Consider the following 13,484-nt stretch of genomic DNA (forward strand, 5'->3'; position numbering starts at 1 on the left):
CACAATCTGCAGAATAACTTGTGATTTTCTTGGAGCCAATAATTTACACACACACACACACACAAACTTTGGCTTGATATAACGTTAATTTGGCAAAATCATCTTAAAATTGAATAGAATGATGCAAAGTTCATGGATAACATTAGAATCAGTACGTACAAGAATAGCCCCTTTCATACTTCCGTGTGCTCTGTTAAGCACAAGGTCAAAAGAACATATAAGAATTTTCAGCTCAAGGACCTAACAAGAATCTTCAATTTGTGATGAGACTAAATTAAAGTGTACAACACAAAGAATGAGAAAGAGAGGAAAAAAACATGTAAGGATGCTAAGGTAGGCGTGGAAATTTTGAAAAATTTGGTGGTCTGTGTTGCAAGTAGGCATTCTTCCCCTCGTTACCTTCCTCAGTTCCGTAAAATATCAGGGTTGCATTTCCTCCAAGCTCCTGCATCGCAGATACAAGTTGTAAATCAGAAAACATTGATTCAGTGAAGCATTGGCCTGTCTTTATTCTGTAGACCTGTGAAAGGGAATTTCGAGCATATGACAGCAAAGAATGGGAAGAAAAAGAAGACATGGAGGAGCATGCAGATCATCCTGGAATCAGTCTCAGTTTTACTGATTACAGTCAAAAAGTTTTGAGGCCATGCGAGATGCTGAGCTTGTCTTGTAGTACCAAAATTCAAATTTGAGTCATACCTGAAGTCCAGCATGCCCATCATCAACTGCATTTAGAGCTGCTTTGAGCACTCGAATTGCGGTGGGGCTATTCCTTAGGATCTCTCTACACCACTTAACTGTTTCTTCTTCCAATTTCTCTAGCTGGAGAATAGAATTAGTCAAATTTTTAGATAATTGAGAACGTGCAGATCAACATTACAATGCAACAGGTATGAATAATTATGTGGAAAGAGTGGTTTACTTGTTACCAAAATGCATAGTGTTCAGAAGCAATGGAAATTGGGCATGGTATTCTACAGATATTCCTAATTTCTTCTTTTTCTTTTTATTTTTTTTCCACGTTGCTGAAGAGAGGATGAGTGCGATATTTAGCCATCAATCAACTTACTGGGACAACAGTATTTACGAGTCCCATTTTCTCTGCTTCAGAAGCTGTGTAGAACCTAGTCAGAAACCACATTTCCCGTGCTTTCTTTGGCCCAACCTAACAGAGAAAATGAGTAAACAGAATTATTGACGGATAAGTACAAATGTTATCTGGGCAAAAAACATATCCTTGTATTGAACATGCCCATCAGAGTTTTCAAAAACTGAACAAGCTGACCAGTTTGAGTTAACAAAAATGAAGCTTAATGGCTACTATGTTTTCACAAGTTTATGAAAACCAATGCAATGATAAGAGGATTGTCCAGCTCCAAAACTCACCAATCTGGACATTATCGAACTTCCATAGCCAGCATCAAAGCTTCCCACCTGCAATTTGCATAACTCGATCAGGTTTCTGACCCTAGTACTTCCGTATGCCATAGACACTTAAGTTAAGCAACAAATGGAGAACTGAAGAAGCAGAATTTAGATATATGCATCAAATGGTCACATCTGCAGATATAGCAATGCGAATTTCTAGCTTCTTTGCAGTTCCTATTGACAAGACATGGAAATGCTTGATTTTGCCTTTTGCAAATCTTATGAAAAACCAGTTTTGCATGCCAAAAATCAGCCGTATATAAGTCTAACATTCTGCCAATTGGTCTCTCAACTCTATTATTGGTTTTAAAACTAGTTTTGTCCAACCACGTGCAGATATCTAAATATAACAATTCTTGTGAGCTTGCTGGGAGAAATCAGCAATTAAGTTAGAGTCTACTTCAGCTTATGCACAGTATACAATTCTCTTATATGCCAACATAAGACAGCAATATTGATAAAGCACCTTAGGACCTGTCTGACCAAAAATAGCATTTTCTGCAGCAATTGTTAGATCACAGACCATATGCAGCACATGTCCTCCCCCAATGGCATAACCTGCAACCTTGTTTCAAGGAGAAGATCATACATATAGAAAAACATTGAAAGAAATGTTACAGTAAAATCTGATTTTAAAAAGGCTGCCCAATTGACAAAGTAAAGCCTACCATAGCAATTACTGGTTTTGGTAGACGACGAATTTGCACCTGCAGAAAAGTAGGAAGAAACTATGATGAATAGAAAGCAGTGACCATATACAAGATATCATTACTACAAGTTTCTCATAAAGGATTTCTCTTCTGGTGTTTTGAGCTTAACATCATTAGATTGGGAGAACCAAAAGCAAGCGATTGTATGCAATCAAAATGTAGATTTTCATTGAATTCTAGTACTTGCCTGCAAATCTAAAACATTGAGGCGACCAAAACTTTCCTTATCAGCATAGCCATCTTTGCTTCTCATTGATTGGTCACCTCCACTGCAAAATGCCTTGGTACCCTGCTTAAAAGTATGTAAAACTTATTAACCTCTTGAATTGTTAGCCTGTGAGACCTAAAAAGAGAGGAGGCACTTAACTGTCACTGCATTAAACTGAAACTACTAAAATGGAACCTCCCATCCCCCTCCTCACCCTTTCCCAACATTTACTTTCTATGTTACCAGGGGAAAAACTCTAGAAAAGACTGCAAAATGAGCAATCATCAACTGCTCTTTTTGCATGGTTGATTATGTAATACCCTGTTCAAATATATGTGGATAAGTATCCGCCAACCTATCAGAGGATTTCCTCCTATAATTTTGTTACTTACAACACAAAATTTGACTGCACCATAAATTTGTTGATGAAGTTTGTCTCTTAAGTATGTCATATCTATGATCATGTATCAACGGGCACTGAGAAGGTACTAAGAAAAGGTTGGCAAATTGATGAATAAACTATACTCTAATACCATATTTCAGTCTATGCTACCTTCTTGAACTTGTACATTCATACGATGTAACTTCCAACTATTTAAGAAACCTATGACATAGTTTATGGAAATCTCAAACATGCTTGCAAGAAAGTTACCTTTCCTGTGAGAATTATGACCCCCACAGATCCATCATCCCTGGCATCATTAAATGCACGAATAAGTTCCTTAATTGCGTGTGGTCCAAAGGCATTTCTTTTCTCTGGCCTGTTAATTGTTATCTACAACTCACAATTGAAAGAACAGATCAAAGGCAGCTATTTAGCATAAATGATATACATATGCAATGATTTGGCAAGAGAAGCAATAGCACCTGAAACCAACCAAAATATTAGCTCTCAACTAGGAATAGAACCTTTTTATGTAGAAAACGAAGGTGAAATATAGTTCAGTGGATAAGGGCCTGTCTTCCTAATCTCGGAAAGAGGGTTGGATTTGTCCCGCATTCGCTTCCATAAAATTTAAAGAATTACCACAAATTAAGGTTCTATAAAGGTGAACATTTTCTTTAGTTCAATGTGGTTCTATAACTCCTTCCCTTCTTCCCTTTGGAACAAGAACATAATTGAAACTCTACACCACTCTCTTAGTAAAATGTTTCCACAAACAGCACGTAATTTTCTGAGGAGTATGACGAACTGAAACACTAAAGCATGCAATTCCGTGTGAATTATTTTCCCTAATTGTTAATAGTACAAATGCAGCAACTTGATGATGATTTTTTGAACAGACCTTGGCAATGCCTTCTCCAACAGCTTTTTCATAAATAATGTCAGTAAACTCCTTGCCAGACTCATCACTAGCAATGAGTCTCCAAATTGGCTCATGAGTAGGGACTTCCCCATGCTTTTTGTGGTAGCTGTCGTCCATAGAAGAGCTGCAGCCTGAGAACCCAATTGCACTATCATGACTAGGATTGAAATGGGACGCCGGCATGAGATGGCTAGCTACAGAGGCCACTCTTCTTCTCATAGTTTCAACATCCTTCCCAGCCATGCCTGCCATTCTTGCAGCTGGCTTGGAAAAAATCAGAGGCAATTAATTTCTTGAATATGATGTTTTATGAAAAGTGTAAATGAAGAGGAAGTGGAATGGTACTTGATGATAACTAGGCGGGAGTAGAGTTTTGTGTGGTGAAGAGGTTGACGATGACAGACATGTTTGCATTAACGTTATCTGAGTTGATAGGAGAATTTGATTGGATCATCGGATAACGGATGGGGATTTTGCGGTTCGGGTTGGGTATGCAATGTGAACTCAGGGAACTGAAAAGCCCGTGAGATTGACCCGTATTGGGTCTGTTATGGAGGGTTGGTCCTCTTCCAACCATAGGCCCATTTGTCTAATGGTTTCTTGGGTTTCCACGAGCCCATCTTTCAAACAAATTTGTCGGCCATTGCATAAAATACGTATTTAATGAGAAAAAGTTAAAAAAAAAAAAAAAAAAAAACAGAGGGGAGCACTAGCAGAGAAAAACAACCTGACGGTGACGAACTTTGACTGAAAAGAATTCCAGTCTTCTAGTTGACCCCCAGTTACCGGGTCGCCAAGAACAGGAAGAATGGCACAAGCCTGAGAAGCAAATGGAAGCCTTGGAAAGCAGAATGTTTTCTGAAGAAAATGGCTTCTCTACAGTTTCTGGTAATTTCTTATCTCCGTGAACATCTGAAACTGGAATATAATAACTTGAAAACATGTGGGCAGCTAATGGCCTAACACATTTAGTGAATTGATCTCATTGAAGTGAAATTCATGAATTTCATACCTTGTTCTTCTAAAAATTTTAGTTTTTCTGCGTGTGAATTCTTTAGAGATTGATCTATTTGAATTGCAAGTTATATTGGAATATATCTTCACTGCATTTGTTACGTGTATAAACGCAATTACCTGTAAGAGTTAGGGAAATGGTTAAGCTTTGCTTGTAAGCAGGTTGCTATCATAGTAATCAGACCATAATTGGCTCTTTATGCAATATTTTTATACATTTGCCAGTTTCAACTTTTGGTATGTGGGATTAGGAAGTTTGAATGATGTATTTAACTTTCAAAATGTACCACTTACTGTTATTCCATTTGTAGTCAATACAGCTTCTTGATAAAAGGTTAACAAGCATCTACCCTGAAGCTCATGGAAGAGTCTGGTCCCCGCAGAATCCAGTTCATAAATTAAGAAAAACTTTGCATGTATTCGAAAAAATTAACATTGTAATGTCAAAGTCTTCTATTTCTTGTGCTTGAATCACTTTGGAAGGGCAAATTCTAGCATGGAGGATTACAAAGATGGGTTATTGATCGGGGCCTGCCCGGACCTTTAAGAGGAGTCATCAGATGTAATAGAGATGGCTGTTCACTTCTCTGCATAATTGAGAGCACTATTTACACTTTCTAGTTTAGACTTATTTTGCTATCTCAACTTAGGATGACCTTGTTACACCATCTCCTTGCATAACTAGTTACTCATTCATTCAGGTCTCTGGGAAAAGGATTATATGGTGTGTAATGGGCACCTCTTAGTGTACGAAGGATCTGATGCAAACGGATCACTGGGTTAGAAGGCATATTTGGGTGCCTATACGGGGTTCTTCTGTCACCATAGTGAACATTTCTCCATTTCTTATGATAGGTTGAATCAAGGTATATTTGTATGCTAAAAACCAACTCAAACTTTCTACAAGTATTTGAATGTTGTTTACTGCTTTATCTTTATTGTTTAAAACCTATTGCGAGTTATTATTGTTGCTCCAAGTTTAGGGACAGCTATGTTTTTCTTGGAATAAAACTCCTTTTTGACTTGTTCAAGGGAACAAAATCACTCACAACATTTTTTTTTCTGAGAAAACTATAACTGCACTACTATGGATCCAATGTCTCAACTTTTTGAGGGTACTTAATTACATTTATTGGATGGCTTTATATTTGAGTAATACTTGAAGAGATACTTGAATACATATAAACTGGTTGTTCTCTGATACTTTTGTGAGTGAGAGTATGCATAATCTACATGGAGGTTATTGAAAATTTATGTCTTTCTGGATAAGGTAGTTTAATGACTTTCAGTATCCAAGTGTTAATCCCTGATCCATGTTGGTGCTTTAAAAATTTTTGCCTCCTTTTTTTTATGGATTAATCTTTCCTACACTGACAGTGACAACTGTGCAAAATTTGAATTTGAAATTCAACTTTTGCAGACATGTCATGAATCTAACGATGATAGTGTATACACTGTCAGTGTATATAAGATTTACTCATTTTTTATTCAACACTGTCATGCTTGAAGAGGATTCTAAAAGGTTTTCTAATGATAATAACAGCTTTCAGCTTAGCTCTAAGGCACTAGTAGATCTTTTGGAATCTTCTTGCAGCAGTTGCCAAAAACACTGGCATTGACGGGTTCATACTCCTTTCGAAGAAGGACGCTGCAGAGCTGTCAAAGTAGAATCTGGTAAAAGCAACTTGATGGGTTCAATGGGATTATGCAGTCAAATGTGCACTGCCCATATGGACGGGATGGAACATTAGCATTTCAATGGCAACGTGGATGCCATATTTGATGTCTACAGTCTTGCTACTTTCTCTTTGCTTGCTATTTGGATTGTCTCGTAACTACCGGAGTCCTTGCAGGTATACTTGTTCCAGGCATTCCCCATCCCCCCTGCAACTTTCTCTCCAAGTTGTTTCCATTAATTAATTTTAGTTGCTGGATACTCTTTCCATGACTGTGATCTTGAAATATGTTTTACCATTCCAATGAATTTGATTGAGCAGGATATGATTATTGGTTTTTACATGTTGGTTATCCATGCATCCTTGTATGTTGTTAAGAACTGAAGATTTCAGGTGCTATACTTTTTTGCTCCTTTTTTCTGTAGCCACTTGTATAGATTTAAAACTGCACTATGCGTAGCAGATACATTATCAAGCTGTAGGTCAAACTGACCTGCTGACATATTTAACATAGTAGACAAAGCTTCAATATTTCTTACTATCACACTCTAAGCTACTAAATTGTTGTATATCGAACCAATGAAGCTCATAATATCCTGGTAAATACTAATAATATCGGTATAGTATGTATTCTAACATATGGACTAATTTCTACTGATGGTGTGAAAGGGTCGGAAGAAAGAGGCCGACCACTCAAATAAATGCAACCAATATACAATATCTAACATGAATCATGATCTGCTTGAATCCTGTTGCCTGGTGGCTTACCAATCTGTAAGCACTCAATTGGAGGTTCAGTAGGAGAATACAGCTCCCCAAATGTCTGCCAACAGTAGGGGTCATACATATGGTAGCTTTCTTGCAGCGGTTTTAGTTCAATATCATTTAGAGTTACTTGCGTGCAGGGAACGTTGTCACTGCATGCCAAATGCACTGGTTTTACTGTGTATGTTCCTCTTATGTTCTCATAGTGGATTCCTGATAGAGCCACAGCCGATGATTGATTCTTGCATGTAGTCTTGTCACAGTAGAATTGATCAATTACAATAGGAAGTTGGACCTCGGACACTATAATGTTTGAAAACAGAACTCCTTGCACTGAACCTGATCCTCCCTGTACAAGTAATATCCAAGTTAGATAAATCTTCTATCAGATTAGGGGTATTTATAGAAATATTGCCTTTATTATCAGAAGTGGAAAAAACATCGTTGATTCAAAAAAATTTCAAAAAGGACAGAAGTCAACTTCAATTGTCCTCAGATTCTTTTCCAGAATTTTGAATTTTCTACTGAACCAGACAAATTTGGGAGGGTAGCCATACCTGCCATGTCTTTATTCTGACACCATTCATGGTCTGATGCATAATGATATCTCGGATTGTGATATTCGAAACACAAGCTCTGGTCTCATCTTTTCCTAGGCCTCCAATACTGATTCCATGTCCTGGTCCACAGTTTATGTTATGAATGTACACGTTTGTGCATCCAGTTTGTATTGATACACAATCATCTCCTGCAAAGACAATCCTCTTGTTAGAAGTTTTCTAAGGCTTGGTTATAAGGTTTTATGTCTTAAGACTGGCCTGTGCAAAGAATTCTATTTTATTTCATGTTATCTGTTAGAGTTGCCCTTGTTTAGGTTTAGAGCTTCCTTATCTACTAGTAGAATCATAAACAGAAGTGCTATTTTGTGAACATGACAGCGAGTAGAAATGAGGAAAACATGTGGTAAGGGAATGTTATTTTCTCTTTGTGGGGCTGACCAACAAATCCTGTGAAGGATCTCTCTTTTAACACTCAGGCTGTGACAAGTGTTGTTGTGCCTCGGACAGAAAACTGGCGGTCAACTAGGTGCAAGTAATAGATGTATATGCTTCCAGGTGGCAAATGTAAAGGTTGGAATTTACAAGTTGTCTTACTGGATAAGGTGCAGAACTAATTTAGATAATTGTCAAATGCTGAATCTACACAATTAAATCAATTGACTAAAGATTCTATTTTGTTTGTTAATCTAATGAATTGTTAGAAAAAAAACTTGACTATGCATTACCGCAAGCAACGTTGGTACTACGGATAAGCACATCTCTTGAATTCTGTAAGTGAATTCCGTCTGTGTTGGGACTGTCTCCAGGAGATGAAACACTGAAGTTATACACTGAAACTCCAATGCAATTATCAAACTTGAGGTGGCACTGAGGACTGTTTTGAATTGTTATGCCTGTGACGGACACATTAAAGCTTCCATAAAACCTTAGTGCCTGCAGTAAGAAAGTGTGATTTGTAAAGGTTGAAGGGTCAGGAAGTTCGAGGCTGAAGTCCTGATTGTTGTAGTTGCTCTTACCGTTGGTTTTATGCTCGGCATTTTTCCACCTAGAGAGCCCTGGATCTGGTGCAAAGAATTTGTACTTAAAATCAGATACAAAATAGACCTGATGCAGATAGCAGTGAGAAGGAAGAGTGATAATTACAGGAATTGATGGGTTTCTTCCTACTGTTCCGTTCAACGGGACAATTAGTTTTGATTCGCTGTCTACAGGATCTTGAAGTGGGGAATCTTGCCACCATACTGCACCTCTTCCATCAATTGTGCCACTTCCCTGAATTGTAATTCCCACCAGCTTTGTAAACTGAAGCCACTGTAAAATACCTGAGCCCCAGGCACGAGTGTTTGTTGGTGCAATTATTGTGCCATCTAACTGCAAAAGATTTGATGGCTTAGTTATGGGTAACCTGTGATATGAGTTGCTACAGAAATGTCTAATGGAAGGAAGGGGGAGGCGAGTCTTCAACCTAGGTAGAGAACCTGATTGACCACACAAGACCACCCTGGGGTGGAATATTTTATAATGCAATGCTGGAGGCAGAAATATGTCATTGGTTTTTTCATCTAAAGTTTCTGAAATCATGTTTCTTGGTGATTGAAGCTTCGGATTGTCATACAGATCAAATTTACTGTAATCATGAGCATTGGGCATTTGGGTGTTGGTGGCAATCAGGGGGGGCTGAATCAATTGTGAATCAAAACATTTCAGTATGTTCAGAAGTGACTAAAATTTTCTTCATTTCTCCGCAGATGTTTGCAGGAAGAATTTACCTGGAATACAATGTCATGCTGACAATAAGGGCCAGAGAACGAAATTGGGCCCACAAGGAATACAGAATCTGATGGGACAATAATCGTTGATGCCTCAACTTTACAAGCGGCTGCCCATGCTGCTTCGAACGCCTGTAATATAAATATTATTATTCCACGAGAGACTCATCAGTGTTTGTTGTTTCAATTCGTTAATAGCCTCCACGATTCAGGTTAGAATTAACTATAAAAATTCTTCCTTCTCTATGGCTCCTCGTCTTTCTTTTTCTAATTTTTATACAAAATTTAGGCAAGATTATACCAGCATACATGCAATTATTCTTAGTATCTCTGGTGCAAACTGCCATAACGAGAATCACATGCGTGGTCCCTCCATGATTTTGTTTGCAAGTGTCTGGCCGTCCTTTTTACGGTTACTTTTTGCCACTATATAATTCTGTGCAGCTTAGAATATGTCACAGTTACCTACCTTTTTGTCCTCACCTTAGCGATCGAACTTGATTATGATGAAAGTTGACCCCAGAATCAAGGGGATAATATAATACCCTCTACGATAGGGCTTTCTGAACTGGCTGGCTGGCTACCATGGCATGGATGGGTCACACTACTTTTCTCTCGTCTTGTAAATATATTATTGTCATTCTACATTGTCCTAAAGAAAGGATGCTTCTTTTTTTTTTTTTTTTTTTTGATGAATATTCTCACTTGGAAATCATGACATGAAAACGACGATGCATTTGGATCGTGACAGAGTACTTAATGTGTTGTTGATCGACTAGCAGAAGTTAATGAATTTTGAAGAATTTGAACTTCACTTGTATATGTGCAACATTTAAAGCCTTTGGTCATACATTAAATACTTGTGGGATTCACTATAATTAATTAGAGTGACTCTGTATCGGACCATATGCCCTCTGATACCAGGTCTCTCCTTAGAATCTGGCTCTGATACCAGACTTCAGAGCCACGTGTACTAACAATTGTTGATGCAAAAAAATAAATAAATAAATAAATAAATAAATAAAGTTGCTTTAGAAGTGACATGCATGGTGCTCACTGTGCTTGAAATGAAGCGAGTTTAGTACGAAAGTTTATGAGCATAGATAGGGTGACTGCATTGAAATGCTTTCATTTGTTTAGTTAGTCAATTCCTGCCTGTGATGAAGGAAAAGAAAAAGAAACGAGTGGTGGTGGTGGTGGTGGTCCAGGTTCTTTTTATCGAGTGATGGCCGCATTATCAATGCATGGTATGGTAAGCTTTGCTGTCCAAGTTAAAAGCATGAAAATAATTTGAATTACCTTGGTATCATCTGTGGTTCCATCCCCCTTGGCTCCAAAATTTAACACATTGAAGATGGAAGTAGAAGGTGCATTTCCATAACCTTTCTGTGGTGGCCTTGGTGCGAGGATGGGAGGTGATGGCCTTGGTGATGGTGTTGAAGAGGGTGGCGAGAATGCCGGTGGTGCTTGTGGAGATGGAGTTTTCTTTTTCGATTTGCTAACATGGCCATGATGGTAACCAGTGCCATGATTTTTTCCTTTCTTCTTGGACAAAGAAACTCCAATGCCTCTGCTGTGCCTCCAATGCTTGCCTCTTCTTGCATTGCAACCTTCCATGCTTGAAGACCAAATAAGAAGAACAATGATCAGCAAGAATGTGAAGTGCCTGCAGCTGATAGAGCCCATGGTTGCTGTATATTGGGGAAGAAAAGGTGGAGGAGGGGGTAGGGGGGTTTGGGTTCTCTACTTCCAAGTATAACCAACGGAGGGGTTTATATAGAAAGGAGGATTATAGGTTAATAAAAGTCCAAGTCCTTAGGTAGATGATCAAACACTATTTGATAATGCTAGGCATTTATGTTATATTCTCAATTCTCCTTTTTCTCTTTCATTCATTATTTGTAATATTTTTTATTTCCACTTTTTGTGAATTTGTTTTCACTTTTATATAGTAACTAAAACTAACTCGGAGGTCCCTTGTTGGCATGCGGAAATGTAATGTTAAAATGTGTCTCGTCCAATGTCCCATGCAGAACCTATCAGCTTAATTTTTTCATTGCCTGTTTAGGCATTTTGTTCCACTAAACAATGCTAAGAACTATTGGCTTATATAACTGCAAAATTCGAGGCACTGAATTGCGCAAATATTTAGACTCTGAGCGCTTTAGTAGCTCATATCACTTTTAGCCATTTGATTAATGTCCTGAAAATTGAGTTCTTAAATAAAGTCATCTGAGTTGCTATATATACTTGTTTTCAAAGTAGCATCATCATTATTGCCTTTGTCTTCCAATTTTTTTCAAAACCATGGCAAATTAAGCATTGGTTAAAAAAAAAAAAAAGAAAAAAGAAAGAAGGGTAGCTTGGTGTAATGAAGCTATTTTTCTTTGTTCATCTTCGCATTTTAATTTGGTTAAGCATGACCTGTAATCATGTGATCAATCTCAAAATATCGTGTGGTGCATATTTTTCTTTTGTGGGTGCTTTTGCATTTGGTGAAATCTTCTATCGGATCCAACACACTCCACAGTTATCATCTATAGTCTTAATATTAGTACCTTTCTCTGCAATTCTTTCATGGAATGTGTTATTACCAGCGACGTTTGGTATTGATATAGTTAATGCTGTTCTTTTTTTTTTTTCCATGGCATTTAAAAAAGCCAAAAGAACACGTGAGTGGGTCTATAAGTTGTCAAGGGCACTGATTATAACAGCTCTTTATGATCACATGCAACGTTCACGGGCTTCAGTTTTGTACTTTGTCTTCTGAACCGGCAGCACTGGCCTCCCGCTGGCCTAAGCCTCAAATCCCCTCTCATTTCTGATAAGTCTAAGCTTCAATGCCTCCCTTTTAGCTTTTCTTCCATATTCTTCCCTTGATGGTTCTTTTGGCATTTCCCCAATGCCCTTTTCGTTTCTTCCTCGCTTGCAATGTTTTCTGGGTTGGAAAGGGTTGTGGGGCTCGTACGTATGAACTTGATGAATTTACTGAATACATAGCGGAAAGGCGAAATTGGCACCACTATAATATAATATGTGGTTGGGAGCTGGAGACCGATTAATGTAGTTTTGCTAAATGAATGATCTTTTTCTTTTCTTCTTCATTTTTATTTTTCCTGAACCGAAAATGCAAAAGAGAAAACCAAAAGTTGGGAATTATGATAGTCATAATGGAATGTAGCTAGGTGTGCATGTCTTTAACTTTTTGTGAGCAAGGAGCTTTCTTGAATGTGTAAAGAAAGAATGCAAGCTGTTAGTAGTTAGTAGCAGCATAATTTATTTTATGTTGCAATTCCTCTAATATTCTCTACTGTGTTTATGTTAACAATTTTCCTCTCCTTCTTTTAATTTAGGGAATCAGAGTAGTGGAAACAGGAAACTGCCCTACAAAATGACACGGTAGGAACATTCTCAACAACACATACGTATTAGCCGAACAAAAAAGCGCGACAGTTGACAAATGCAATTAAGAATTTCAACAAACTGACGAAAATATATGACTTGATGTAAGCGAAATGATATCTGTAGTTAAACTTGGCTTATCCTTCCTTGCTTCAGCCACACTATTACGCCCTGCAAAATCTTGCTCAGAGGCTGAGAAAGGGAAACACGCACGAGCCCTGATTGATCGCCCAGCGCGATCGCCTTGGGTCCTTTGACCTCCTCCTTCATTTTTCTTGATATTCAATCAATCTCTCTCACTCACTAATGCATTTCACGCCCCCTGCAGAACAGACCACAGCCATACATAGTGAGTCATCTACCGCAAAGGATGGCCATGTTAGATTCACCAATGTCGGGTCGACATCAGTTTCCAGCAGCTTCACCCTCAACATACTTTTACTTGGCATTTAATGTCAAATAGGTTCAAGGGGATGTTGTTGGGTAAATGGTTCCACCTATGAGGATGAGGATCAGAATCGGGTATCCAAGTTAATGTACTAAATATTAGGTACAGCACTGTGGAATTCAATCGAAATCAAAGCGTTAAGACATTTTTCTCCAATCATTCCTTACTTTTGATTTAGATTCCAAAAATGATCAACT

At 38.0% G+C, this 13,484-nt stretch overlaps 2 protein-coding genes and 1 long non-coding RNA gene across 4 annotated transcripts; 1 reads left to right on the top strand and 2 right to left on the bottom strand.

Moving 5' to 3' along the window:
• Positions 1-119: 119 nt before the first annotated feature.
• Positions 120-4,053, bottom strand: LOC140021454 (1,4-dihydroxy-2-naphthoyl-CoA synthase, peroxisomal-like). Of its 2 annotated transcripts, none has more exons than XM_072072276.1 (9): positions 3,633-4,053; positions 2,999-3,121; positions 2,326-2,427; positions 2,097-2,135; positions 1,895-1,993; positions 1,387-1,434; positions 1,070-1,165; positions 700-822; positions 120-445 (listed from the first exon to the last, which is right to left on the bottom strand). In XM_072072276.1, exons 1-9 carry the CDS (start codon positions 3,903-3,905, stop codon positions 329-331), a joined length of 1,020 nt encoding a protein of 339 aa, XP_071928377.1. In that variant the 5' UTR covers positions 3,906-4,053; the 3' UTR covers positions 120-328. The 2 variants fall into 2 exon arrangements, with proteins under 2 accessions (XP_071928377.1, XP_071928378.1); XM_072072277.1 differs by having other exon boundaries at positions 2,999-3,038; positions 3,633-3,957.
• Positions 4,054-4,338: 285 nt separating this feature from the next.
• On the top strand, positions 4,339-9,683 carry LOC140021546 (uncharacterized). The gene is made up of 3 exons (XR_011825389.1): positions 4,339-4,541; positions 5,369-5,533; positions 6,211-9,683. It is a non-coding gene; the product is annotated as an uncharacterized lncRNA (long non-coding RNA).
• On the bottom strand, positions 6,893-11,190 carry LOC140021545 (polygalacturonase At1g48100-like). Its single transcript, XM_072072639.1, has 7 exons — positions 10,737-11,190; positions 9,438-9,569; positions 8,812-9,039; positions 8,685-8,729; positions 8,394-8,601; positions 7,666-7,856; positions 6,893-7,457 (listed from the first exon to the last, which is right to left on the bottom strand). Exons 1-7 carry the CDS (start codon positions 11,121-11,123, stop codon positions 7,065-7,067), a joined length of 1,584 nt encoding a protein of 527 aa, XP_071928740.1. The 5' UTR covers positions 11,124-11,190; the 3' UTR covers positions 6,893-7,064.
• Positions 11,191-13,484: the final 2,294 nt, after the last annotated feature.

This window comes from Coffea arabica, chromosome 11e (assembly GCF_036785885.1).
Source record: "Coffea arabica cultivar ET-39 chromosome 11e, Coffea Arabica ET-39 HiFi, whole genome shotgun sequence".
Lineage (NCBI taxonomy): Eukaryota > Viridiplantae > Streptophyta > Magnoliopsida > Gentianales > Rubiaceae > Coffea > Coffea arabica.

Excerpts from the sequence above, each read along its gene's own strand:
- LOC140021454 (XM_072072276.1), bottom strand. The coding sequence starts at position 3,905 with ATGGCAGGCATGGCTGGGAAGGATGTTGAAACTATGAGAAGAAGAGTG. Across the intron at positions 1,166-1,386 it reads GTTCGATAATGTCCAGATTG|GTTGGGCCAAAGAAAGCACG; the intron begins GTGAGTTTTGGA and ends TTTCTCTGTTAG. Across the intron at positions 446-699 it reads ATGGGCATGCTGGACTTCAG|GAGCTTGGAGGAAATGCAAC; the intron begins GTATGACTCAAA and ends TCTGCGATGCAG.
- LOC140021545 (XM_072072639.1), bottom strand. The coding sequence starts at position 11,123 with ATGGGCTCTATCAGCTGCAGGCACTTCACATTCTTGCTGATCATTGTT. Across the intron at positions 8,730-8,811 it reads GAAGAAACCCATCAATTCCT|ATCCAGGGCTCTCTAGGTGG; the intron begins GTAATTATCACT and ends TCTTTGCACCAG. Across the intron at positions 8,602-8,684 it reads TGCCGAGCATAAAACCAACG|GCACTAAGGTTTTATGGAAG; the intron begins GTAAGAGCAACT and ends TTCTTACTGCAG.